The 27918-nt window shown below is 51.4% G+C and overlaps 1 protein-coding gene across 3 annotated transcripts in view; it reads left to right on the top strand.

Annotated features, from left to right (window-relative positions):
• Positions 1–27918, top strand: part of PEBP4 (phosphatidylethanolamine binding protein 4) — a 228507-nt gene that overhangs the window by 5438 nt on the left and 195151 nt on the right. For all 3 annotated transcript variants that reach the window (XM_020895248.2, XM_020895246.2, XM_020895247.2), the window contains exons 2-3: positions 56–192; positions 6811–6937. In XM_020895248.2, the coding sequence (XP_020750907.2) occupies positions 62–192; positions 6811–6937 (258 nt within the window). In that variant the 5' untranslated portion in view covers positions 56–61. The remainder of the gene's footprint in view (positions 1–55; positions 193–6810; positions 6938–27918) is intronic.

The following is a 27918-nucleotide window of genomic DNA, read 5'->3' on the forward strand; positions in this document are numbered from 1 at the left end:
GAAGGGCACCCCCCTGCAGAGGGCCCAGCAGCTCTGAAGACTCCTTCCTTTCCAGGTGCCCATGGGCTGGACCATGAGGCTGGCCACAGCAGCCCTGCTCCTGGGCCTCGCGGCGGTGGTCACTGGAGAGGAGGAGGAGAATGACTTGTGCATATACGAGGCCCTGCCTGACAACGACGCTGTCCTTTGCAAGTAAGGCTGGGTGCAAAGGGAGGGGGTCTCCGGGAGTCAGGGACCACTGGCTCCCACGGCAGAGTCTGTGGACAGGAGACTTGGACTGAGATCGAGGAGAGAACTGTGAGATAGGCCTCTGCCATCAGTCAGAGGGTGGTCCTCTCAACACCAGGGGGGTACCCAGATCTGGCTGCCTCCCCTGGGGCCTCCAAACCTGAGGGGCTGGCCTCACCCTCCCTGCTGGGACCCCAAGAGAGACCATCCCTCCCCTGCAGCCTGGAACGCTCCCTTCCCCCCAACAAAGTGGCACTTTCAAGAAAAGTGGTATTTGACAGAGGCTGTGTAACCAGACCCTCCCTGTGTGAGAGGTGGTTGGTTGTTTTTCTCAAACAAAGCCCCAGAAGTGTCAGGACAGGCCGGAGTGGGGCCACTGGACATTGTCCAGAGAAAAGGCTGGGCGTCAGAGGCTGGCTCTGTCTCTTCCAAGGGCACAAGCTTCTCCCCCTCTGTGTCGGAGTCCAGCTCGCTCCTCACCCACCGTGGGTCAGAACCGGTCTTCATCACCCTGGACTCACGGGCCATCCCGGGGGCTGCCCAGGCCACGTTGCCCCCATCACCCTCTGCCAACCTGGTGGCCGAGGACGCTGGCGTCACACTGAGGCCGTCGGAAGTAAGAGCGGGAGCAAGGGCTCGCCCTTCTTACTCCGTCTCCTTGAGCACATTCGAATTCTTACAAACATTAACGTTACTTTTAGAGAGACAAATATGTTTTTTCCTTAAAATGTTAGGCAGCTGAATTCCGCCACCTCCCCCTCCCCGAAAATGGCGCAGATTTTGTTCCTATCAGTACAGGTGTAACTCTGGTGGAACAGTGCATGGTGAGATTTTGTGTGACGGAGGGCGGGCAGGGCTGCTGCTCCTATGTGCGCAAAGTGCCCTATGGAGCAGGACCTTCCCGGGGGCGGGCAGGCCTTTCCCTTTGGTGGACCGGCCAAGCCCCCCCAAGCTGGGGAGGACAGCGGGGCCAAGGCCATGATCACAGCCCCGTGCAGAGAACCTCTGTGCTTCCCGTGTTCACTGTGGGACACATGGATGCCACGTGTATGGTCACCATGTGCGAGGGGAACCCGCCGGCACCCCGGCTGCCCTGGGCTCGGTCCTGCAGACATCCACAGGCTGGTCTCCCAGTGGCCTGGGGACCACAGCAAATGCAGGAGTCACCCGGTAAGTGCTGGGAGTTCTGCCAGTGATTTAGAATCCTTGACCTACTTCACTGTTACCATGAACCCACCAAGTATGTGTTATCATCCCATTTTGCAGATAGGAATCCCCAGAGATTAAATAACCTGCCCACGGTGCTGATACACCTGACCAGTGGCAGAGCTATGATGCAAACCCCTCCCCCACCGTCCCATGTCTGACTACACTCCTACTCTTTCCCCACTCACCTTAAACTGCTGACCCTCGTCCAGGGCCCAGAGCATCTCAAGGGAAGGGGATCTGTCTTACAGCAGTCCAAGGGGCTGCTATAACACAGGGCCACAGACTGGGTGGCTTATGAAAAGCAAAAAATTATTTCTTACCATCCTAGAGGTGCTTCCCTGGTAGCTCAGATGGTAAAGAATCTGCCTGCAAAGCAGAAGACCCAGGTTTGATCCCTTGGTCAGGAAGATCCCCTGGAGAAGGGAGTGGCAACCCACTCCAGTATTCTTGCCTGGGAAATCCCATGGACAGAGGAGCCTGGCAGGCTACAGTCCATGGCGTCTCAAAGAGTCAAACACAACTGAGCGACTAACACACAGATTCTGGAGGTTGAGAAGTCCAAGGTCAATGTGCCAGCAGATTGTTTGTCTGATGAGATCCCACTTCCTGACTCATAGATGGCTGGATTCTTGATGGGTCCTTGCAGACTGGAAGGGGTGAGAAGGCTCTCTGGTAAGTCTTTTCTGTCCTATCCATGAGAACCTCACCCTCATGACCTAAGCACCTCCCAGTGGCCCCACTTCCAAGTTTCGTTACCTTCAGGGCTAGGATTTCAACATATCAATTTCCAGTTCATTGCAAGTAGTCATTCTCAGGACTTCCTTAGAAGACACTAGCAGATCCCCAGTTTGAGAACTGAATGGACTTCCAGCATTAAGCTTGCATGCTAGGACACGAGTTTTTGACTGCAGATCGTCATTGCAAGAAGGAAGCTTTGACTTTATGACTGTTGAAGGTTCTTTTTTTGTAAAAGATCCAGGGGATCTTCCTGACCCAGGGATTGAACCTCAGTCTCCAGCACTGCAAGCAGATTCCTTACCATCTGAGCCACCAGGGAAGTTCATTAAAAGATCATCACGGAATGAGAACATCAAAGAACATATCAGACTCTGAAGCTGAGATCACGACCTCCTGTTCTGTGCCCCCATCCCCAAGGATCCTGCTCAGTTCAGGCTCCTGACCTTGCTGAGAGACTCCCCTAGAGAAACGCCACCTTTCCCGGGTATTGTTAGAATCTAACAGGGAATTCTTGAAGTTAGCACTCAGTACCTAAAAGTATTAATCTATAAGGGAGGAATTTCTTGTACTGTGACAAGCAATGGAGAAATATTGTTAAGAGAAAAGTTCTTCTAGAATAATACCTTACCCACGCTTGAGGGGCTTCCCTGGTGGCTCAGATGGTAAAGAATCGGTCTTCAAGGTGGGAGACCCAGGTTGAGAAGATCCCCTAGAGAAGGGAAAGGCAACCCACTCCAGTATTCTTGCCTGGAGAATCCCATGGACAGAGGAGCCTGGCTATGTCCACGGGGTCACAAAGAATCAGACACGACTGAGCGACTTTCACTTCACTCTTGAGGAAGACAGACTAGGCCAATAAAACCACTGAGGGTCAGAACTCTAGGTTCAGCCATAGACATGAAAGAATCAAAGTCATCCAACCCCCACCCAGGGGGTGAGTCCGCTCAGGCCCTCTCTCCTTGCTGGCTTGGCCCCAATGGCCCCAGCAGACTCTCAGGGACACGACCTGCTTCTCAAAGCCCTCTCTTCTGTACTGAAAACCTCCCACATCATGGAGGGCAACCTTGTGTCAAGGCTTGTGACTGGTCACAGTCACCCTTGTGACTGCCCTTCCTTAACTTCACCCCCATTCTTCCCAGTTTTGCCCCAGGCGCTTCATCGAACATGTCTAGTCTCTCTGTCCCTGGAGGGTCCTTCCGATGTTTGGAGACAGACGTCATGACCATCCCCCAGGCCCCCGCCTTCACCTGCAGTTTTTTCCTCTGAGCCTCCACCTCTCATCCTTCAATTCTTCCTTGGGGGTCTTGTTCTGGGCCCTTGCCTTCAGGGAGAATTGGTGGGAGATAGACCCACATGTCCACACTGAGAACCACACAGCAGGGAGTGGGGTATCCCCCGAGTCCCCAAGCGCCTCTATGAAGGCACCTTCCCTCCATGGACCTTTTTGTCTCCCTTGCTTTTGAGGCAGCTGGGATTCTGAGCCTTTTTTCATCCCCAGAGAGCTGTTTTTCTCTGATCTGATTCTCGTGATGCTAAGTTACTTCCGTGAACGTCCAGTCAAGGGAAGTGCAGACAAGCCTATGCATTCCTTCTCTGTTGCTTAGAGCAGAGTTCCCCAAACCTCACAGCGGCACACATTTATCGCCTCGGTTTCTCTGGGCATGGCCCAGCTGGGCACCTCTGCCCAGGTTCTCAGGAGGCTGTGGTCCAGCTCTCGGCCCGTGGTGATAGCCTCACCTGAAGAATGAGACTTGGAGGCAACATGCGGGTGTCAGACCCTGGGCTGACAGTGCCCTGTGGGTATGATGGGGACCTGGCTGGATGGACCTAAGTCCTGGTCCCCCGGCATTCTCTGGGGCTTTGCTTGCATGCTCAGTCGTGTCTGACTCTTTGTGATCCCATGGACTGCAGCACGCCAGCCAACCCTGTCCATGGGACTTTCCAGGCATGAATACTGAAGTGGATGCTGTTTACTGCTCCTGGGGATTGTCCTGACCCAAGGATGGAACCTCTGTCTCCTGTGTCTCATGCATGCAGGCCTATTCTTTATCGCTTGAGCCATCTGGGAAGCCCCCTCGGGGGCTTTAGGCCTGATCCCAGAGAGGCAACAGAGAGCAGTGGCTTGAGTGAGATCTTAGTTCCCTGCCCAGGAATTGAACATGGGTAGCCTGGATGAAAACCAAGAATCCTAGCTGCTAGTCCACCAGGGGCTAGAGGCAGGAAGCAAAATTCCCCTGGCCCTTGCCCCCCTCCACTGAAAAATGCATTTCTCAAGGAGGCAAAAACTGTAAAACCAAGTATGAAGTTTATTATTAGAGACACAGCAGAACAACTGGGAGAGCGCACAGATAAACAGTGTGTTTAGTTAAGACAGGAGCAAGGCAGAGACGCACCAGAGAGAAAGGGTGTGGGCGTCTCCCCTAGTGAGGAATGCAGTAAAGAGGCGGTTAAGTCATTTATATAGGGCAGTTCTTCTGGGTCTTTGTTTATCTTTGGCCAATTATTTGATTTCTTTTTCTACATTTGACCTGCCCTAAGACCCTCCCCATGGAGAAGGCAATGGCACCCCACTCCAGTACTCTTGCCTGGAAAATCCCGTGGATGGAGGAGCCTGGTGGGCTGCCGTCTATGGGGTCGCACAGAGTCAGACACGACTGAAGCGACTTAGCAGCAGCAGCAGCAGCAGGACCCTCCCCAATATCCATGCACAACTGTTCTCCGGGATGGATTCCAGCCCAGAGGCCTATGGGGGAGCCTAGCATCACCTGCTATGGGGTGTTTCCGCCTTCTTTTTGACCCTCAGGGAGGCTTCCTGTCCATGTGCAGCATCTCCCTTGTCCCATGGAGGGGACACCTGTGACCTCTCGATCTTTTACTCAAACGGTTTAACACTACTCTGTCCCACCGTAGCTATCATCTTAAAGTATCCACAAGAGACAAAGCCTGGCTATTTGTCCTGTTTCTGTTATTATTTCTATTTCAAAGTACAAACAGGAGGATGATTGTAAATACTTAACCTGGAGCCTACTTACTTCCTGTCTCACGAAATGCAAACAGGAGGCTAGTTGTTGAGTGTCCCACCAGAAGCCCATCAATCTCCTGCCTCAGGCCCACTCACAAATGTCAGTTTGATGATTTTGCTTAACTATAAGATCAAATCAATCAATCCTAAAGGGAATCAACCCTGAATATTCATTGGAAGGACTGATCCTGAAGCTGAAGCTCTAATACTTTGGCCACCTGATGGGAAGAGCTGACTCACTGGAAAAGACCCTGATGCTGGGAAAGACTGAAAGCAAAAGGAGAAGTGGGCGGCAGAGAATGAGATGGTTAGATAGCATCACTGACTCAGTGGATATGAAATTGAGCAAATTCCAGGAGATAGTGAAGGACCGGGAAGCCTGGCTCACTGCAGTCCATGGAGTCACAAAGAGTTGGACACGATTTAGCTGCCGGACAACAAGAACATTTAAACATTTGCAGCAATTCTACTGGGATAGAAAAAGGAGACACTTTTGTTCCCTCTGGTCCTCAGTTTCCTTCCTCCCCACCTTTGCCCCCCACCCCCTCCCAGTTCTGGGCTGTGGGCTGAATCTCCATCTTTCTGCCAGAAGAAGGTCCCCTCTCTCAGCCTTAGATCTTGATAGCTGCTGTGGCAGGGGGTCATGGCAGAAACAAACCAAAAAGTCCTTAAAATGATGCCATGAGGAGAGATGAAAACCCATACACTAAAACTTCTTCAAAAGTTATTAAAACTATACCACCTGAGGGCTTCCCAGATGGTCCAGTGGTTAAGAATCCACTTGCCAATGCCGGGAACACGGGTTCTATCCTTGGGAACATCCCACATACTGCGGAGCAACTAAGCCCATGAGCTGCAAATACTGAGCCTGTGCTCGAGAGCCCAGGAGCTGCAACCACTGAAGCTCACGCGCCTCAGAGCCCATGCTCCACGGCAAGAGCAGTCGCTGCAGTAAGAAACCCAGCACTGCAACCAGGAGGAGCCCCTGTCACTGCAACTAGAGAAAACCCACACGAAGCAATGGAACACAGAGCCCAGCCAAAATAAAGTGAATAAATAATAACACTGATAAAGAAAGCGCAAGGAATGGCATATCGAGAGCCTAGGGCAGGGACAACGGGTCACCCAAAGAAGTGAGTATTCCAACTACTGCTGGGATTTGCAGGCATGGACAGGGTCTTGATTGTTTAAAGGACAGAGAAGTTTGTCCCCATGAAGAAACCTGCGATAACTTGCTAAACCTTTCTTTGTGTAATAAGAACATTCCAGAAAAGCAACATAAAAATATCATTCTTATATACCCAGCCCTACTTTAAAGACACTGACTAGGTTTGCCTACAGATTTTTTTTTTTTTTGAAAAGTAAACAAGTGACAGTAATGAATACTTTCTGACCACTGATAACCTGCCAGGCCCTGTTGTAAAAATCGATCACTACTTTACCCCTCTCACCAACCTGACAAATAGGTATTATTAGTATTCCCATTGTACAGGTAGAGAAACTGAGTCATAAGAAGTCAAGTAACTCAAGCTCCACAGGTCAGACTGAAGCCTTATGCACCCCCAGCTCCCTGAAAACCCCAACACAAGACAACCACCTCCCTCTCTCCACAGGGGCCTTAAGATTTTCTACCCAGAGTTGGGTAACATTGGCTGCATGATCGTTCCTGAATGCAACAATTACAGACAGAAGATCACGACCTGGCCCGAACCAATCGTGAAGTTCCCTCAGGCCCTGGAGGTGAGTGAACTGGCCTGGCTGGAGTGGGAGGGTCCCTCTGAGATCCAGGTGCCCTGAGTCTGCTTCTCTGAGTGACAGGAAACCACGTGCAGAGCCAGCTGAATCAGGTTTGGCGGTACCAGATGACTTGTTGCCATGAGCATGTGCCTCCTTTAGAGTAGCCCACCGCCTTGGAGGAGGTTGGGGTGGGTAGCAGGGGCTACAGGCTGCGAGCTTTGGCATGGTTCAGGGGGTGCTCCACCCGGGGACTGGCCAGGGGATGCAGAGGGCGGCTTAGGAATCATCGGCAGGGACAATGAGAAGGGAGGGATCTATGGGGAGCTCTTTCTCAAGGTGGTTTTCGGAGTAATCTAGATGGGGAGGCCCTGATTTATAAGGAGCAGCGCTTCTCACCTGGGCTAAACAAGTGGAGGTCAGTGCCCTTGACTCTTGGGCATCGCAGTATGAGGCCCATTCAGAAGTTGGCCCCGACTTGCCCAAAATAAAAAAGAGAAACATTCTAGGAACTGGATAGAGCTATTCCTTTTTCTGGAAAATGATCGGTACCATCTTGTTCTGGAAGCTTCTCTTGGTCTGGGGATGTGGTGAGCCTGGGGAAGGGCGATGGGATGGGAAACAGACCTGCAGTCGTCAGGGAGGCTGCTCCAGGGCCTTAGTCACCTTTTCTTTCTTCTTTGACTCCAAGCTGAGCTCCCAGGGTGTCAGGAGGCAGAGGGTAATCCTTGCTTTGTCTGTGGGTTGTAGTAGAAGGTGCCAATGTCAACCTAGGCACGAGGACTGTGATGTGTTCAGGACTCGAATGGGTGGAGACAGAAGGGTCACGGTCAGGATGTGACCACGGGCACACCTCTGCCAGCCTTCTGACCCCCCTGTGCATCGTGGCCGGGAGGGAGCATAGAGGGGTCCCGCCTCCGACGGCCCCGCCTGGGGGCTGCCAGCACAGAGCTGACAAGATGACAGGTTCTCGAGCGGGGGCTGCGAAGACTACTCGGAGACAGAGAGGGGGATTTTTCTTTTCTTTCTTTTCTTTAGCCATGGCTTGTGGCTTGCAGGATCTTAGTTCTCTGATTTGGAGATTGAGCCCAGGGCCCTGGCAATGAGACCGCAGAGTCCTGACCGCAGGACCGCCAGAGAATTCCTGAGAGTTTTTTCTTTCTTTAACTTTCACTATCAGGGAACAAACACATGGTGATCTGCTTCATAATTTATGAGGCTGAGAACATGAAGCTTTGACAGGCTATTGTGTCTGCAGTGTTGACAAACATCCTTTCCTCTGGGAAGCTAAGGAAGCTAGTCCTGAGAGACTTCCTGGGTGTCCCCTTCCTCAGCCCTCCCAAGCCTGCCACACAGGCACACGCGTATGCATGCACACACACATGCTCACGTCAGCCCTCCCCGCCAGAAACCCTCCGCCTGGGTCATAACATAGATCGGTTGTGGGAGAAGGGGAGGAAACATAAGCCTCTGTGACTGTAACTCAGGGCGGGAGCCGGTTCCTCCAAGGAAAGGTACAATGCCTCCTCCATGAGACAGGACTCTCGGCTTCACCCTTAATTCACTTGTCCTTAAGGAGTGAAGAGTTTGGACCAAATACTTTCAGAGCCCGATGACTGTCCCAAGAGGCAGTCTAAGCCAAGAGCGCCAATCCCAGTGATACTGCTCCATTCCATGTGATGTTGCTGTATATGTCCACTAGATGGCAATGTAGACTTTCCTGAGTCCCTGGTGCCCTTGCAGCAGCAAGATTGAAACCAGTTTGGGAAGCCTTTGCATTCGATTTGGTCTAGCTGGTACTGATGGTCCTTGGTCATGAACACAAAATGCAAAGAAAATATCACTGCCGCCAGATCCTGAAATCTCCCATCCTGCCTCAGCCCAGAGTGGGGCAGGGGTGAAAACCTGGAGATTTACGAAGGATGCAGAGCTGTGGATAAGAAATCCAAAGAAAGCAGAGATTTCACAAAGGACAGTCTGGCCAAAGTGGTGGAAAGAAAGAAAGGAAAAGTAGAATTCTACTGCTAGAGAACTAAAGTTTACAGAAATCTGTCCTTTGAGAGGCAGGTTCAGCTAGAGTGTCCAAAACTACCACTCGTTGGGTGGGACCCACTTTATGCTGAGCACTGTTCATGCATTATTCCATTTAATGTGCACATGAAATTAAGTATTTATTTAGTCGAGAGTTGGTGGCAACAGACGAAAGTCCACTCAAACTGGCTTGTAACAAGAAAAAAGAAGGAAGGCATTACTGGTTCACAAACTGAAAACTCCAGGGATAACTTCAGGCGTGGCTGGACCCAGGTGCTCCATCAACATCACCAGGAAGCTATCTGTCCCTTTTCTGTACTTGTTTTTTCTCTGCTGGTTTTGTGTGTAAACAGACTCTTTCCTGTAATGACGAAGATGACTCTATCAGCTTCAGAGTTATGTTTTACTAGTTTATTAACCCACTGGATATAGACTGCCCCCATCCAACCATTCAAAGTCCCCATGTTTGTCCTGCTTGGAGCTCGTGTTCATCCCCCACCCAAACAGTGATGCTGAGCACCCCATTTCCTCTACAAGGGCTGAGAGCAGAAGGCGATGGTACCCCCAAAGGAGCATCAGGGGGCAGGTTTCCAGAAGGGAGATAGGATATTGAGCAGGAGACACGAGAGAAGGTGCAGAGTCCCTTAGAAGTGGGGGCAGGGAAGCCCGAGTCCTTAGCGACAAAGAAGAGGACGAAGGCAATTCCTCTGGGCCCAGGTTCTGATGGAAAAGAGCAAGAGGTTGGTTGCCTTTCAAAGGTGATTAAAGCAGTTCCACCAAAGCAGCTTACAGGGGACACGCCCAGGAAGCCCACCCATGAAGCAAGCCGTGAAGGCCTGGAAGGAGCAGCGCAGTGGACGGGGGACTAGGCTCTGTGCCCAGTAGACGTCTTCCTGCCGGCTCAGGCCCCTTCCCCAGACTTGGACCCCGTACTCCTGCACTCCCCGCCCCTACCAAAATGCTTCCTCCTCTGAGAAGCTTTCCCTGACTGCCTTCCTCTGAGTAATGCTTCCCCGCCACCCCCCCCCCCCACCCTCCCAATCTTTGTTGGGTCTCTTCTTTCTCTGAGCATTTTTCACATCCCCTACCCTCCAAACCCAGCGTTTACTTCCCTCTGTCTTGTACTGTGGTTGCTTATGCATATTTCCTGTAGCATCAACTGATTTATGAGCTCTCGGAGAGCAAGACCATGTGTTGTATTTTTTTGAACTACCCACAGCCCCTACCAGCATCACAGACCCCATGTTGGCTGACTGGGTGGCCGGCTGGCCAGATGAATGAATGAAGGAAGGAATGCATGAATGGCAGGTGGACGGACCCACCTCTTGGAGCATCAGCTCTGAGGTGTGGGAGCCCAGTGGTTTGTGCTTCAAGCTGCCGTGTATCCTGGGGCCTCGGCAGAACCCCAGGCCAGCATTAGTCTCTCCTCTACCAGGATAGGTGGGTGGCTGGGGTTGGGTAGGAGGAAGCAGAGAGAGAAGAGGAAATAGGGTGGGCCCCCTAGAAGGCAGAGTAGTGCAGGAAAATAGGCTGGTGTTAGTGCCAACAGCCACAGAGAGCGGAGAGAGGTGAAGAAACAAGAAACTCCCCTCCCCTGGTGCTCTGACAAACATTCAGAGGCAAACATCTTAAAACGCCTCCCCTTCTCGAGCCAGTGAAGACCGAAAAGCCCCTGAGAAGCTTCTTGACTGTGGCTTATTCTTCACCTTGAATTTAAACAGCTGGAATCCTTTTGAAGGGAAGAAATTGCCTTTAAGTGGGGAGTGTGCATTGCATTAGAGGGAAGGAACACAGACTGCAGCCGTCCTTCCTGCGGGCCCTCGGCTTTCCAGTCTGTTCTCCTCCCCAGCAAGCCAGTGACCTTGAGTGTCCTCCCCCCGGGCTGAGCAGGCGTGTCCCCATGTCACCCGGCGCCTACAGCATCTGTGTGGTTGTCTTTTGGGGACCACCTCCTTGCCTTCATCGGCCAAAGGCAGAGACACAAGTCTCAGCACAAATCTTACAGAGCCCTGGACATCTGGAGACATGCACGTGTGGGAGAGTCAGAGGCCATTCTCGATGAAGGAGGCCTTGGCGCTCCCCAGCCCACTGCCTACCCCTCTTCTTCTTCTAACTTTTTACTATGTACAGTAATACAGCTGATGAACAAGGCTGTGATAGTCTCAGGTGGACAGCAAAGGGACTCAGCGTACACACACATGTATCCACTCTCCCCACAAACTCCCCTCCCATCCGGGCTGCCACATAACATTGAGCAGAGTTCCATGTGCTTTTACAGAAGGTCCTTGTTAGTTATCCATTTTAAATATAGCCATGTGTACATGCAACCATAAGTTCATTCTCTAAGTGTGTGAGTCTTTTTCTGTTTTGTAAGTAAGTTCATTTGTATCATTTCTTTTTCGATTCAGCATATAAGGGACGTCACACCATGTTTCCCCTTCTCGGTCTGACTCACTTCACTCAGTGTGGCCCTCTCTAGGTCCATGCAGGTTGTTGCACATGGCATCATTTCATTCTTTCTAATGGCAAATATTCCATTGCATACATCTCACACCTTCTTTATCCACTTATCTGTCGATGGACATTTAGATTGCTCCCATGTCTGGCTACTGTAAACAGTGCTATGATGAACACCGGGGTGCGTGTATCTTTTCAGATCCTGTTTTTCTCTGGATATATCCCCAGGAGCTCCCCAGAGCAGAAAAATGGGAGCCGCTGCCGTCCTGTAATGACCAGGACACAGGGCTGCCGACTCCCAGGCGCAGACCCTGATGGACTGGCAGATCCTCCCGGCTCGTTTTCGAAAAGATGCTGAGAGGGAATGCGCCCACGTGCAGGGGGCAGCCAAGCCCAGGTGCTCCTGGGCCAGTGGCCGGTGCACAAGTTGTTGAACCACAGGCACCCTGTTAGTGCTGCAAACTCAAAGATAAACGTCACCGGCCCTGAGCTCCCAGCCTAAGGTGGCGAGACAGACAGACACATGGAGGACATGCATGCATGTCCCTGCTCTCAGGGACACGGTGTCAGTGCTTCAGGAGAGGGACCTCAGGCACCTCGAGGGCCAGGGAGGGCAGCCAAGCTGAGCCGGGGCCTGGAGATGCTTCCAGGAGGCGGTACCCCGAGCTGAGATGTGCGGGTGACAGACAGGGAGCCGGGACAGCCGAGTGAGGCTGAGGCTCCGGAGGGGGCAGGACCACACTCTGAGGGGGTCACAGAGCTGCTTCATGGGCGCTGGTGTGGAGTCCAGTCTTTATCTGGAAGCCAGGCTGGGGAAGTGGGAAGGTCACCATTTGATTTTCAGGCTGGTGCAGGTGATCGGATTAGCAATTCAGGAAGGTCCCTTGGGCAGGCCACCCAGGTGCCTGTGGGAGGGTGGGAGAAACACAAGGCTGGAGGCAGGGTGAGCCTGCTGAAGCAGAGGGTGATGGCGTGGACCGGGGCCGGGGTCTGAAGGTATAAAGGCAGTCAAGTCCACTGGGCTTGGTGAAGGCGGAGGAATGGGGATCTCCAGGAAGGAGACAGCCGGGACAGCCGTCGGGTTTCTGCGACAGGCAGGCGGGTCGCTGAGGGTTAAGCTGGGCATGTAATTTATCTCCCAAAACAAGACGTTTTGGAGAGTGAAGGGAAGGTGCTGTTGATAACGACTGGGGGGAAGGGCAATATTGGGCACCATCACCAAACGAGGGACATGGGAGAAGGTTTGGATCCACAGGGACCACTGGCCGTGAGTGGCAGCAGCTTTGCATCACCAAGACCCCTGTGTGCACCCAGTGAGCGGATCAGTCTAACACTGGGAAGAGAAGGCAGGGCTGGAGGCCTAGCTTTGAGTCCTTGGCATCTGGGGGCGCAGGGTGGAGTGTCCCAGGAGGCTGGCATCCTCAGGGGGCTGGGGAAGATATGGAATGGCCAGCAGCAGCCAGCCGGCAGAGGTCAGGTCAGATTGGCGAGGGAGAGGTTGCTGAAGGGCCAGGCTGGAAAAGAACTGTCGGATTTGTCAAATTCCCTGGCGCTGCTCTCCAGCAAGCAGGAGAGGAGTTTCAGGGCAGTGGGCCTGGGGAGAAGGTCAAGTCAGGACACGGTACAGAGTCTACTGGAGGGGGTTCACCCACGTGATGCTTCACACCTGTGATGCTTTAGGGAAGAATTAATTAATGAGGTGCAACTGCAACCCAGTGCCAGGCACATGACAGAAGTGTAATAAATAGTATAGCTTGTCATACAATAAAAGGCTGCTTTGTAGTCTGAAGGGTAAAGGGCACAGAAGAAGGGTTGGGCCCCTGGAGGCTCTGAGAGGAGCCGGTGAGTGGTAACAGAGAAGGGTGCTGATAGGTGGAGACAGGCCTGGGAAGGCAGGTGGGCAGACCACCCAGCACCCAGGTAAGGATGCTTGCGTGGAAGAGAGCCTACTCACGTGTCATTTTATCCTTTGTCCTTGGCTGAAGGCTGCTAAAATCACCCCACTCTGTCCCACCCCAGCCTGCAGCCACCCAACCATCTTTTGGGGGGGTGCCTCTGGCCACAACAGGGCCAGGTGAAAAGAACAACGTTCATGGCCATCTATAACCTTTGCAGTCAGAGTCTGAGGTCACAGAGAAACTTCCTCTGCAGGATTTCACATGATCCTCCTAGCAACGCTGGGAGCTAGGCCAAGTAGGGATTATCCCCACAACTGCAGGATGAGAGACACTTCCCAAGGTCAAGGTCAAGCTCACCCAAGCTGGGGAGTGGAGGAATCGGCCCTGGATAGCAAGTGTCCCGCCTCTCAGTTCACTGCTCTATCACCTTCAGGACGTTGCTTCTCAAATGTACCACGAGTCTCAGAGAAGGGTCCTGCATGTCCACGCAGGACTCGGGGTGTCATGCACGCATCCGTTTCCTAGCTGATCCTGCCCCCCTGCGGGACACTGTCCCAGGAGCCAGTTGTTGTTCAGTCGCTCAGTCATGTCTGACTCTTTGAGACCCCATGGACTGCAGCACGCCAGGCTTCCTTGCCCTTTGCCGTCTCCTGGAATTTGCTCAAACTCATATGCATTGAGCCGGTGATGCCATCCAACCATTTCATCCTCTGTCGTTCCCTTCTCCTCCTGCCTTCAATCTTTCCCAGCTTTGGGGTCTTATACATTCCTGCCCACGAGGTGCATCTTGTAGCTGTCAGTCATTGTTAAGAGGATGACCTCAGGAGCCCTTCCATGGCTGATGTTTTGCTCCTGGGTGCCTTCATTAGGGAGCTTCTTGGCCTTGACCTTCATTTCCAGTCCTCTTTATCCCCCACCACCTTTTCCATCATCCTACTCTCTGCTCCAGGGTTTACAGAAGCCCTGGTCAGATCTTTCTATAAATCCGCCCATCCCCAGTCCACAGGGATGTTCCTGGGAGCACCGGCAGAGAGGGTGTTTGTTCAGTGACTGAGCCTCTGATGTCGGCTGAGAGCTCCCGGTCAAGTGCTAGGGAAACAGGCTCCAGATGTTTTTCAGATCAAATAATGTTCCTTTGAAAACACTGTGTGGGCTGCTTCACTGAGGGGGCAGATGGGGCCTGAAAGCCCAGTTCAGTGGGTTTGCATCCGGGTTTAAAGAATAAAGGTCACTCAGCCAGTGTGTGTTGGGGTCCAGGGTGGGGTGGGGGTGGGGGGTCACCGCACCCTTAGGATCTGTCCTTGGTGGTCTGCTGGGAGTGTGGGCAGAAGTCTCTTGGATTTTAAAATCGCTGCACAGCCTCGATTGGAGCCATTTAGAGGCACAAACACGTGAACTTTGAACGCCCCGCCGTGACTTTGCAGGCTCTTGGTGGAGAGGGGGAGGTGGCTTTACAGAGTTCTGAGAAAGACTGTGAGGAATTTTAAATGAGGCATAATGTCCTTTATTGTTCATTAACACTTGCGGACTGAGGGGTGAGTGGGGAGAGGAGGAGGTGTGGAGGGCATCTGCTAGGAAGGGGCCCCCACTGCAGTCTGAGCCCTGCCCAGGCCACGGGCCTCAGAAGAATGGGAGCTGGCGTGGCTGCTGGGGGTTGGGGCCTGGCAATGTCAAGTGACTTATAGCAAAGAGACAGGTTGAGGGGACAGGGAGCGTGAAGAAATGTGAAGAAATCAGGGATGGTTTGCTCCCCACCTGCAGGTCTGCCCCGACAATCCAAGGCAGAGTCGGGAGAATCCATGGGACATGCTAATTCCCAGGTCTGAGTTCTGCCCCTGACGTTGGGCATGCAGAGACCCTAGATGCCCCCGTAGGGGCAGACAAGGCCCAGAGGCCCAGGAGGGAGCAGGGCCTGCCCGGCTGGTAGGCGTGGCTCTCCAGGCCCCGCAGGTTGGAAGGCGGAGCTGGCCTCTTCGCTCTCCCGAGGCTGCAATTCCAAGAGTCGACACCAGAGGGAGATAGACGACCGTCATCCCGCCCCATCAAGGTGAGCGGGCTGGGTGACCAGGGTCTCAGGCACAAGGAGGCAACGGCCAGCGCCTTGGGATGGTGAAGACTTAACCTGGTAATGGAGAACCAGAGGGTCCCTGATTTGGGTCGAGTGTGCAAGCCTCCACACTCCTTGCTCACCTCTCCTGGGCCAGCTGGCTACAGGTATGCCCTTCTATTCAAATACAAATATGCCTGGAGTGGAATTCCTGACACTTGGCACCACTAACTTGAAATGCCCTAGGGGCCAGGCCGGTAGACTGGTGGGTGAAATAACCGGTTGGAAGGCGAGGAGAAGGGCAAAGGCAGGCCCTTACATCCCAACTGGTAGAAAAAAGTTATTTTAAATTGTGCTGGTTCATCGCCTGCAGACTTGACCTGCAGAGTCAGGGTGGTCTGGCGGGACTGAGAGCTGCCAGCTGTGAGAGCTGATTTTTCCATTCACAGAGCGCTCAGAGCCCCAGGGTCAGTCTGAGAAGCTTGCAGGTCCCTGGCCTTGCACAGACCTCATCTCACACCCTAATCTGTTGCTCGTAACACCATGACCTTGGGCAAGTTGCTTCTCGCTGAGATTCCTTTCCCTCACCTTAAAATGGGTACAAGATCCACTTCTGGTAAGATGAGGGACCAGTTGGTCCATCCCAGTCTTTTCCTGATCCATCAGTAGCGTTTGGTCCACTTGGTCACCTCTTCCTCGTGGATGCATGTTTTTCACCTGGCTTCAGGCACCCACACAGTCCTACCCGTTTCTAAGTTCTTCACTTCTTGATCCTCTGCTGGGTGCTCCTCCTCCCAGCAGCCTCTCCTCGTGGGAGACCCCAGGCCTCAGTGTCCAGTCTTCTTGTCATCTTTATCTGCAGTTTATCACTCGGTGGTCTCACCCAGTGTCATCTCTGTAAATGCCATCTGCATGCCCTCCTCCTCACATGGCCAGAGGGCGTCTGACGGACACTCACAGGCAACATATCCAATGCCGGCGCTCTGTCCCCACCCTCCCCAAACACGCACCGTCTGCCATCATCCCTTCTCGGCACAGAGCTGCTCCAGCCCCAAGTTGTGCCAGCTGGACAGCCTGGCATCCTCAGTAACTGCCCCTTCTCTCCCACCACACATCCATCCCACCAGGAAACGCTTTTGGCTCTGCTTGCAGAATCTGTCCAGTCGCTGACCACTCCTCTCTCCTGCACGGTTACCACCCTGGCCAGGGCCACACCCTTTCTGCCCGAATCGTTCCAACAGCCTCCCCCCTGGTCTCCAGGCTACCACAGCTACCCTGAACAGCCAGCCTGTCCTCAACAGAGCGGCCAGAGCGAGCTTGTACATCTCCTGGTCAGATCAGCTCACTCCTCTGCTCAGAATCTCCCATCTCTCCTCAGGTCACCAGAAAGTAAGAGCCAAAGCGCTCACAATGGCTTATAGGACCCCGTATGACCTGGCCCACTGTCACCCCTCTGAGCTCAATCCTGCTATTTTCACCTTGCTCGCTGGCTCCAGGCCTCCAGCATCTCGTCTGCTTCTGGACCACAGCAGTCAGGCTCCAGGGCCTCCGCACAGTGGTTTCCTCGGCCCGTGTCTCTTCTCCCCCTCACATCCTCACATCCTCACCTGCTTCTGACGCTGCTTAAACGCCATCACCCCCAGGATGCCTTCCCAGCCCCCAGCCTGGCACTCTGAGCCCCTTCTCTACTTCTTCCTGTCATGTTATCACCTTCTAACCTGCACATCATCCTTCAATTACTGTGTTTATGTTTTGTTTGCCTGTCCCCGCCCCGACCCCACAGGTAGAATATAAGCTCCCTAAGGGCCAGAATCTTGGGTTTATTTGCTGATGCGTCCCAAGCGCTAGCAGCGTCTGCCACATTGCTGCTGTTGTTCACTTGCCAAGTCGTGTCCAACTCTTTGCAACCCCATGGACTCCAGCGGGCCAGACCTCCCTGTCTTTCACTATCTCCCGGAGTTTACTCAAGTTTATGTCCGCTGAATCAATGATGCTATCCAGCCATCTTATCATCTGCTTCCTTCTTCTCCTCCTCTGCTACATAGTAGACACAATAAATATTTACTAAATGAAGATTATTGAATGATGGTTGTGAGAGATCACATATATAAAGCCTATCAGTGCCGATACAGGAAGCATTCCAAAAATGTTGTTGTTGGTGGTGGTGGTGACAGTGGTTATAATCATCATGATGATGGTGATGGTGGTTATGATAATCTTCTCCAACACCGAGGTGCCTAGTGAATCCTGCAACACGACCATGGAGGCAATATCTAGAAGATATGGATACAAGGCAGAGGGTTGTAGGGGAGGTTTAGGGGTTAAGAAGAGATAGCAGAAGAGAGCTAGAGATGGAAGGGAAATGTTTTATACCTCATTGGAAAGGAATGGAGCTCCATGACTGGACACAGTGCTATGCAGAGAATAGACACTAGGAAACCTTTGGAAGGGTTTCCTAGGTGGCTCTAGTGGTAAAGAATCCACCTGCAATGTAGAAGGCACAGGAGACGCGGGTTCAATCCCTGGGTCGGGAAGATCCTCTGGAGGAGGGCATGGTAACCCACTGCAGTATTCCTGCCTGGAGAATCCCATGGGCAGAGGAGCCTGGTGGCAGACTACAGTCCATTGGGTCACAAAGACTCAGACATCACTGAAGGGCCTGAGCACACACACAAGCCTATGGAATGGATGAGTAAATCCTTTGCCTTGTCAGCAAGTGCAGAGATCACTTTACAAACTGGGCAAGCAGCCTTGGCAAAAACTTTGGCGGGGGGGAGACTAAGCTGAAATAGGGACAATGGAAGGAAGGCAGTAGTCTCCTGAGACTGGACAGAGATGGGCAGTCTGCCATAGCATCTTCTTGGATGGCATCCCTCTGCTCAGGATCACAGCATCCCACCAGGTATTCACTGACTCCTGGAGCCCTATGGGTGACTGGCTGGAAGAGAAGAGCCATATCTCTGGGAAGCTAAAGTTTCAGGTGCCCTCTCCCCCTTAAAACCCCACACCCCCGCCCCGTACCTCTTCTTCACACAAACCTGGTATTTGGTGAAATGCAAGACCCTGATGCTGGGAGAGATTGAAGGCAGGAGGAGAAGTGGGTGACAGAAGATGAGACGGTTGGATGGCATCACTGACTCAACAGACATGAGTTTGAGCAAACTCCAGGAGATGGTGAAGGACAGGGAAGCCTGGCATGCTGCAGTCCATGGGTTTGCAATGTGTCAGATACGACTGAGCGACTGAACAACAATAATGCCAGTGAGACTGTCTTTGGTTCTTTCTGCAAGTAGAGTGACGGTTAATTTCAGGTTTGGAGTCGAATCCCTGGATTCCTAACGTGCTCAGACTGAAGCTGCTCGCCAGCTCTCAGGCATCTGGCCCTCCCCATCTCAGATGGGAAACAAAGCCACGTGAGGTGTGTACCTTTTCCAGCGTGTAATTGTGGAACAGCTATTTCCTCCTCCCCGCTCATTTCTCCCATTCACTAGCAAAAAACCAGGGCTCCGTGGAAAGGTGCCTGCAAGGCTGAGATCTCCTGAAAGGCAGGAGCGGCAGGTCAATTCCTGCATCTCCCTGGCAACAATCTCTGACCTGGCCCTGCCAACTCCAGCCTCAGACAAGCAAATGCAGAACCCCACCTGTACAAGAAATCCAGGTGGTTTAGAGCAGTCAGTGTGAAATCAAAACCACACAGCCATAAAATGGCTGGGAAAGCAACATACAGATAAATGTTTGTCGGGTGGCAGGTTAGGGAGGGTCTGCCTAGGCAAAAAAATCAAGACAAAGTCAGAAGGGAAAAAAAAGAGGGATGTGAGTTATAATAATATTTGAAACTTCTGCACTTTAAAAAATGCCATAAACAAAATAAAAATCCAATGACAAACTGAGAGAACATATGTGCCACAAATATGGCAAAGGATTATTATCTTTATTGCATAAAAAGCTCTTATAAATCAATAAGGAGAAGATGAATATCGCTTAGAAAAGGGGGGCAAAGGATGTCCATAGATGATTATAGACAGAAGAAAGTTTATTTAAAATGTGAGGGGAAAACTCAATTCTACTTATAATTCAAAGACCCATAATTTTTTAAAACAGTATAGATTTTGTTTAAAACCTACCAAATTTGTACTTTGGATTTTTTTTAAGAAGAGTGTACATTACAGGTAGAAATACAAATTGCTTCAACCTTTCTGGAGGGTGATTTGAAAATGCATATTAAAATTATTCACATGTTCATTGCACTTGAACAATAATTTTAGCTCTATGAATTTATTCTAATCTGATTAATGAGACATGCACACAAATTGATGGAAAAGGATGTTCATTGTTGTGTTATTCAAAATAGCAAAAGAAAAAAGGAAAGCCATCTAAAAGTTCAACAATAGATTGGTTAAATAGAATATGTTCTATCCGTATGAAAGAGTACCATGTAGCTATTAAAAAATCATGTTCTCGGGGAATATTTAAGGCTATGGGAAAGTCTTACAATATGTTTTTAAGTGAAAGAAACCAAATGATAAAACAGTAATTTCACTATAGTCCCAATTTTCAAAAATTATATCTTTTTATGCATGCATGCAAAAAAAAAAAAAGAACTAGACGTATGAAGAATACATCAAAATGTTAACATTGGATCGCTCTGAGTGGTGGGATTAAGGGTGATTTTTATTTTCTCCTTTACACTTGTCTGTAATTTCCATATGTTCTCCAGTAAATGTGTATTACTTTAATAATAAGGGGGAGAAAAGCTATTTGGGGAGAAAAAAGAGTGAATGCTAAGAGGAAAAGGCTTCAGCTACCCAAATGGTCTGAGTGCTGGTTGCTGTGGAAACTGTAACTTTGAATTGCCCAACTTTTTGTGAATTACTTCCCTGCTCTGCAGGGTTAGAGCTAGGGCTGGATTCAGCATTATCAGGGTAGGCGTGGGCATGTGTCCAGGGAAGGGGGAGGTAAAACTGAGGGGCCCTCCCTCAGGAAAAAGCCCACAGGGGAACTCTGTGTTTCCTCCTGGCCCTCTCTCTCCTTCCACATATGGAGGGACCTGGTGTCCCAAGGGGATTGCCGGGTACAACCTGCCCCATGCCCAGACCTACCCAGGAGCCAAGAAGAAGCCCACTGCCTCTCAAAGTGTCCCCAGGTGCCTTGTGGAGTGTTAATATTTCTCATTAATCAGCCTTTCTCCACTCACAGCCCGGCACCTAAGGGATGGGGTCCCAGCAGTGGCATGGGGAGGTAGGGCAAAAACAGCTGATGCATCAGAGCCCCAGGGACCATTTGCTGAAGCAGGGCATCTAAGCCAAGCCCCAGCCCCAGTCAAAGCCTTGACCGTGTGCCCTCTTGCCTGCCTTCTCTTTACTGCCTGGAGGGCAATCCCTGTTCTGAGCGGGAGTCCAGGATGAAGCACTAGCCCCAGGGCCTTTCAGGAAGCTGGGGGGCTGGGTACCCCGAGTGCAAAGACACTTTCAGATGCCTATTCTCGGAACACGAATGTCTCGCTGCCATTTGTGAATCCTGCTCCGAGCTCTAGGGTGTGGAGAGCTGGTTGGTTTATAGATCGAGGCAGCCACAAGTTGGAATTTTAAAAAGCAATGTGTCCTTTGAGCAGGAGCCCGGGCTGGGGGCTCTGCAGGCTGTCGCTTCGTCCCAGGGACCAGATGGAACTTGTTTTTCTGTTCACTTGGGGGGTTAACCCTTCGTGCACTCCCTCCGCTGCAGCCCCACTCAGGAGTCGCTGCCTCCAGGGCAAGGAGTCAGCTATGAGACAGAATCCACGCATGTGAGCCTCAAAGACATTTATTGGGTATGCCTCATCTTTTCAGTCCCTGGCCTTTGCCGGATTACTTTGTTTTATTTAGCATGATGACATGTGACAGGCACTGTTCTAAGTGCTTTAGAAATACTAACCCACCTACTCTTCTCAGTAGTTATTATCCCAGTCTTCACAAGTGAGTAAACTGAGGCACAGATGGATTAAGCAATTCACCCAAGGTCACACAGCTGATGAGTGATGAAGACAGGATCTGAAACCCAGCTGCCTGGTCCCCAAATCTGTGTATTTAACCACAAAATCATGGCTGCCTCTCAGATAGTGGATTTGGCTCTTAACAGTTTGAAGCTCCTGGGGGTGATTCTTCCTGCTTAAGCTGTGAGAGCGTAAGGCACCATCAGTGAGAGATGGGATTCAGGCCCCAGGCATCGGTGCCATCCTGGGTCTGTCTCACATGATGCTCCTTCAGGTTTGTCCTTGATTCTTCTTATTTGCGAGCTCCGTGAAATGTAACGAGAGGTCCAGGCTTCAGTGCCCTGCTCCATGCCACTCACAGCCTGTGTGAACCCAGTGTGGCCTGGGGGCCTGGAGTTTCTGCTGGAAAAACTTCACGTCACATACAGTTTTTCATACAGAAAATGAGATGGTTGGATGGCATCACCTACTCCATGGACATGAGTTTGAGCAAACTCCAGGAGACGGTTGAAGGACAGGGAAGCCTGGCATGCTGCCGTCCATGGGATCGCAAAGAGTCAGACATGACTGAACGACAATAACAGCATACAGTTTTCCTCCAGCGAGGGTCCTGCGGTCTGCCTTTGGGCGGGCTCTCTTGCCTGTCTATGGAGCAGGACCCACGGGGCTCTGTGAAGCTTTATGACAGACTGGAAACCCAGCAGACGGAGCTGATGCTAGGGAAATCCGCACGGCTCTTCTCCCCCCTCTACAGAGGCAGGAGCTGGAACAGAGATGGGCTGTGACAGAGTGGCAGTCAGAGATGGGTGTCCACAGCATCCAGACTGTCTAGGGAGAGGCTACCGCCTGGCGAGGGGCTAAGAATGCCTCAGGTGGGGCTCGTCACCTCCTCATCGGGGTTCCGAGTGCTCTCAGGAACACTGCCCATGCTTCGAGGGTACGGGGGACCTGGGGAACTGGGACTGCTCAACTCAGGAAGTGACGAGCGGCTTGGAATCAATGATAAAAATGGCACCGCAGTTGCGGGGGTCATGGCATGGTTCCCTGGTGGCTCAGTGGTAAAGAGTCCGCCTGCCAATGCAGAAGACAGGGGATCGATCCCTGATCTGGGAAGATCCCACATGCCGAGGAGCAGCTAAGCCCATGTGCCACAACTATTGAGCCTGTGCTCTAGACCCTGGTAGTCTCGACTACCGAGCCCAAGCGCCCTCGAGCCTGTGCTCCACAAAAGAAGTCACTGCAATGAGAACCTCGCACCTGGCTGCAAAGAGTAGCCCCCGCTCGCCACAACTAGAGAAAAGCCTCGCATAGCAACTAAGACCCAGCACAGCCAAAAACAAAGTGTTTTTTTTTTTTTTTAATGGCACTACAGGGACTTCCCTGGTGATCCAGCGATTAAGATTCTGTGCTTCCAATGCAGTGGGTGCTGTTTCGATCCCTGGTCAGGGAGCTAAGATCCCACATGACTTGCCATCAAAAAAAAATTGGCCCTGCAATGGTACCACACTTGAGAGTGAGCTGTTCTTTCTAAGCTCGTCTTCTGGATAATTGAACCTTGCCCGTTTACGAATTTCAACTTCTTGTTTTAGTCCTCATGCATGGCAGTCTTTCTAAAATAGATTCCAAATGACCCTGCCTTCTTAAACAATGTAACAAACATAGTTTAACCTCTGTTAAATGATTCCAGGTCATCATTGTAAACATCTGTCACAGACATGCCCCTGCTACCTACGAGTGTTTCTTCTGTGTGGCAGTGGACGTTACTGAGCCCCTGGCAGGGCTGTCCAGGATCCTAGCAGCCAAGGTCGCGCCCCTGTGGGCAGGTCCAGCCTGGCCCTCCTGAGAGGCAGCTCTGATTATCAGTCCTCCAGGACGTGGAATCAGAACCCTGGAAGCTGCCCCCATGGCCAGGCAGTGTTTTCCTGTGCTTCTGACACCAAATAGGGGGTTTAGGGGCTTCCTAGGTGGAACTAGTGCTAAAGAATCTGCCTGCCAAAGCAGGAGACATAAGAGACTCAGGCTCAACCCCTGGGTCAGGAAGATCCCCTGGAGGAGGACATGGCAATCCACTCCAGTATGCTCACCTGGAGAAACCCAGGGAAAAAGGAGCCCGGTAGGTTACAGTTCATGGGGTCACAAAGAGTCCAACATGACTGAAGCAACTTAGCCTGTGGGGATTTTATCCACTGACAACCAGCCCTCCATCTATCCAACATAGAGTCCTACAATTCAATTCAACACTCACCTAACCACCCAGACTTAATATCAGACTCCACAGGTTAAGGGCTTGGTCCACAAGATTATCTCCCACTTCAGAAGTTCATCACAAGTAGTTACCAAGGGTGCCCACACTTCTCTTTACCTTAGCTAAAGAGTTAGGGTCCCCACTACACAGCCCCACTTCAGGTTCAATAATCTGCTAGGAGAGCTCTCAGAACTCAGGAAAGCAGTTTTCCTCCTGTTGCTAGTTGTTACAAAGGATACAACTCAAGGAACAGCCCAGTGGGCGAGATGCCCAGGGCAAGGAAGTCGGGGGGCAAGGGTTTCCCAGGGGCTTCCATGCCCTCCTCAGGAGCACCACCCTCCTCCCAGCCCCTTGATGTGCTCACCTGCTCAGAAGCTCTCCAAGTCCTGTCGTGTAGGGTTTTCACCAAGGTCTCATCACAGAGGCGTGATTGATGCAATTATTGGCCATTGCTGATTGACTCAATCTCCTCCTTCTCTCCCCTCCTTGGTGATCTGGGGGTGGGGCTGAAAGTTCTCACCCTCTAATCACGCCTTGGTCGTTGTGGGACCAGTCCCGGTCTTGAAGTTATCTAGGGGCCCCGGCCACCAGTCATCTCATAAGCACACAAAAGACACTCATCACTCTGGAGATTCCAAGTGTCTTTTTTTCTTCTTCTTTTTATTTAGCCTAGCTGCTGGCACACCAGATCTTAGTTTCCTGACCAGGGATGGAACCCTAACCCCCTGCAGTGGAATCGCAGAGTCCCAACCTCTGGATGACCAACTGTGCTGTGCTTAGTCACTCAGTCGTGTCTGACTCTTTGCAACCCTGTGAATTATAGACTCACCGCCAGCCCCCTCCAGGCTCCTCTGTGCATGGGGATTCTCCAGACAGGAGTGGGTTGCCATGCCCTCCTCCAGGGGATCTTCCCGACCCAAGGGCTAAACCCAGGTCTCCCACATCACAAGCAGATTCTTCACCATCTAAGCCACCAGGGAAGAAGCCCCTGGATGGCCAGGGAAGTCCCAACTTCAAGGGTCTTAGAAGCTCAGTGCCAGGAACCAAAGACCAAGACCAAATATATGTTTCTTATATGGTACAGTGTGTTTGACAATGTAGAGTGGATAAGTGGTATTGCAGGTGACTTTATATGCAATCAGGCAGGACCACACACGGACACATCCCTCTCCAGGGGTCAAAAGCTGCCAATCAACATGACACACTCCCTCCAACAGAACAGGCAACTCCAGGAGGGCAAAGAACAGAGTGAGCCAGTCACTTCACAATAGAGAGTCCTGAACCCAGGACTATGCTGGCACCTGGTAGGTATCTGATCAATAGTTACTAATTATGTAATTGACAAGCAAATGGCTATTTTGCAGCAGTCACCTGGTTTCATGTTAATATCTCCATCAGCTTCCCTTTTGCTGTCCCAAGTCTTCAGTGAATCTGCATCACTCATTTCACAGTGGTCCTGACGACAAAGGGCTTCCCAGCTGATGTAGGGGCAAAGGATCTGCCTGCCAAGGCAGGAGATGTAAGAGACATCTGTTCAGTCCCTGGGTTGGGAAGATCCCCTGGAGAAGGAAATAGCAAGCTGCTCCAATATTCTTGCCTAAGAAATCCGGTGGACAGAGGAGCCTGGCTGGCTACAGTCCATGGGGTTGCAAAGAGTTGGATGCTGCTGATGGACTGGGCACGGCACAGCACAGAGCTGAGAACAAAGCCCTGGTTCTGTGTCTGTAAAGGTGGAACATGGTGAGAACAGGGCTTCAGAGTCTGTAAAGGTGGAACATGACGAGAACAGGGCTTCAGTGTCCGTAAAGGTGGAACATGACGAGAACAGGGCTTCAGTGTCCGTAAAGGTGGAACATGACCAGAACAGGGCTTCAGTGTCCGTAAAGGTGGAGCATGACCAGAACAGGGCTTCAGTGTCCGTAAAGGTGGAACATGACCAGAACAGGGCTTCAGTGTCCGTAAAGGTGGAACATGACCAGAACAGGGCTTCACTGTCTGTAAAGGTGGAACATGACCAGAACAGGGCTTCAGTGTCCGTAAAGGTGGAACATGACCAGAACAGGGCTTCAGTGTCCGTAAAGGTGGAACATGACCAGAACAGGGCTTCAGTGTCCGTAAAGGTGGAACATGACCAGAACAGGGCTTCAGTGTCCGTAAAGGTGGAACATGACCAGAACAGGGCTTCAGTGTCCGTAAAGGTGGAACATGACCAGAACAGGGCTTCAGTGTCCGTAAAGGTGGAGCATGACCAGAACAGGGCTTCAGTGTCCGTAAAGGTGGAGCATGACCAGAACAGGGCTTCAGTGTCCGTAAAGGTGGAACATGACGAGAACAGGGCTTCAGTGTCCGTAAAGGTGGAACATGACGAGACCAGGGCTTCAGTGTCCGTAAAGGTGGAACATGACCAGAACAGGGCTTCAGTGTCCGTAAAGGTGGAACATGACCAGAACAGGGCTTCAGTGTCTGTAAAGGTGGAACATGACGAGAACAGGGCTGCAGTGTCTGTAAAGGTGGAACATGACCAGAACAGGGCTTCAGTGTCCGTAAAGGTGGAACATGACCAGAACAGGGCTTCAGTGTCCGTAAAGGTGGAACATGACGAGAACAGGGCTGCAGTGTCTGTAAGGGTGGAACATGACCAGAACAAGGCTTCACTGTCTGTAAAGGTGGAACATGACCAGAACAGGGCTGCAGAGAGGAGAGCAGGGATCTTAAGGAACAAGAGTCTGAACGGCTTGTGGCCCCACTGCTCCACCCAACACACAGCTTCTTTCTCTGGAGCCAGTTCTGCCTTAGGAACACAGGCTTTATTTTATTTTATTTTCATAAGGAAGGCTGATTTTTTGTTTTTTTTAGATCACTCACAAGTGATAGCTATAGGGAGCAAAGAAATTTGTAGGGTTATTCGTTTCTACACAAAACCACCCAACACTGCTAAAATTACTTTTAAATTTTATTTTCCTCCCATCATCTGTTATTTCTTGCTCCTGTCAAAGATGATTGGTATCCTTATGCCCTTTCTGATAGGCGGCAGGATGGGAAGGCTGATAACCAAGTAGGTCAGAAGGAGTTCTAAACCAAGAGTAAACAGTCTAAAGTGAAGATGTGAGTCAAGTGTCTTGGGTCTCTGAGCCACCATGACCTGTGGAAGATGCCTCTGTCTGTATTTTTTGGAGGAGAGAGCAGGGAGGGTGGGGGCAGTGGGAATCAGGAAAGCATCCTGGCCTGGCGGGGTAGGGGGGTGGGGTGGGGGAGGGGCAGAGCACAAGCTTAAGATCTACAAAGACAGATGTTCGTTTAGATTCCCCCTTCTGGATCCAACTAGCTCCACTAGTTTTTCCACCTCTGAGCCTCACTTCCCTGCTCTGTGAAAGCAAATGATAATGTCTACTTTGAGATGGTAAAAGGGGAAAACGGTCAAATGGAGTGCAGAGAACTTTCCCACAGTAGGCACTCATCCTTCCTTTTCTTAAAATTTATTTTTAATTGTAGGATAATAGCTTTATAATATTGTATTGGTTTCTGCCATAGATCAACATGAATCAGCCATAGATATACATACCTCCTTTCCCTCTTGACCCTCCCTCCCACCTCCCACCGCATCCCACCCCTCTAGCGTGTGAACATCCTTCTCCTTCTGATGCTGCACCATTTCCTGGACACTTGGGCCCCTGGGAGAGGTGTCTCTCACATTTAAGGAGCCTATTATACTCTTTGTGCTCCTCATCCTTGTCTCATTGTGAGGTCCCTTGGGGCTCTCTCAGCTGGTACCATGATCCTCTGTTTGCAGATGAGAAACCTGAAGCCAAGAGACTAGTTAAGGATCTTGCCCAAGGTCACTTGGCAGGTGGGGGTGGAGCCCCAGGTGAAGCCTGCTCTCCTGACCTTCTCCTGCTTTCTCTGTGCCTCGCCCCTCCTGTTGCCACAGGTTCTCCTCCCCGAGTTTTTGACTTCCTCACATGCAGCCTGGGCTCATAAAACCTCCCTGGCCGTCCCTGCAGTCTCTTGGGATCCAGGATGAGTTAGATGCTATCCCAGACCTCTGGTGCTTCAAGAGACATTATGCCCAGGAGAGCTCTATTGAAAAAAGTAAAAGCAGTAAACACGAGGATTCTGCCGTTTTCATGCAATATTTTAATCGCTTTCTAATAACACTGGGCCGGTGAGATGCCTGACACCCCTCCCCCTTCCCTCATCCCCACCCCTCCTTTTGTCCCTCCCCCACAGTCCCAGAGGAAAAGCAACAAGGAGTCAGAGCAGCTATTCCAAGAGGAGTTTCGCTTCACAGCATCCAGAATCTCAGGGGCTCAGCACCAGGCCCTACACGGCAGGGTACACCCA

This window comes from Odocoileus virginianus, chromosome 31, assembly GCF_023699985.2.
Source record: "Odocoileus virginianus isolate 20LAN1187 ecotype Illinois chromosome 31, Ovbor_1.2, whole genome shotgun sequence".
In the NCBI taxonomy this organism is placed as follows: Eukaryota; Metazoa; Chordata; class Mammalia; order Artiodactyla; family Cervidae; genus Odocoileus; species Odocoileus virginianus.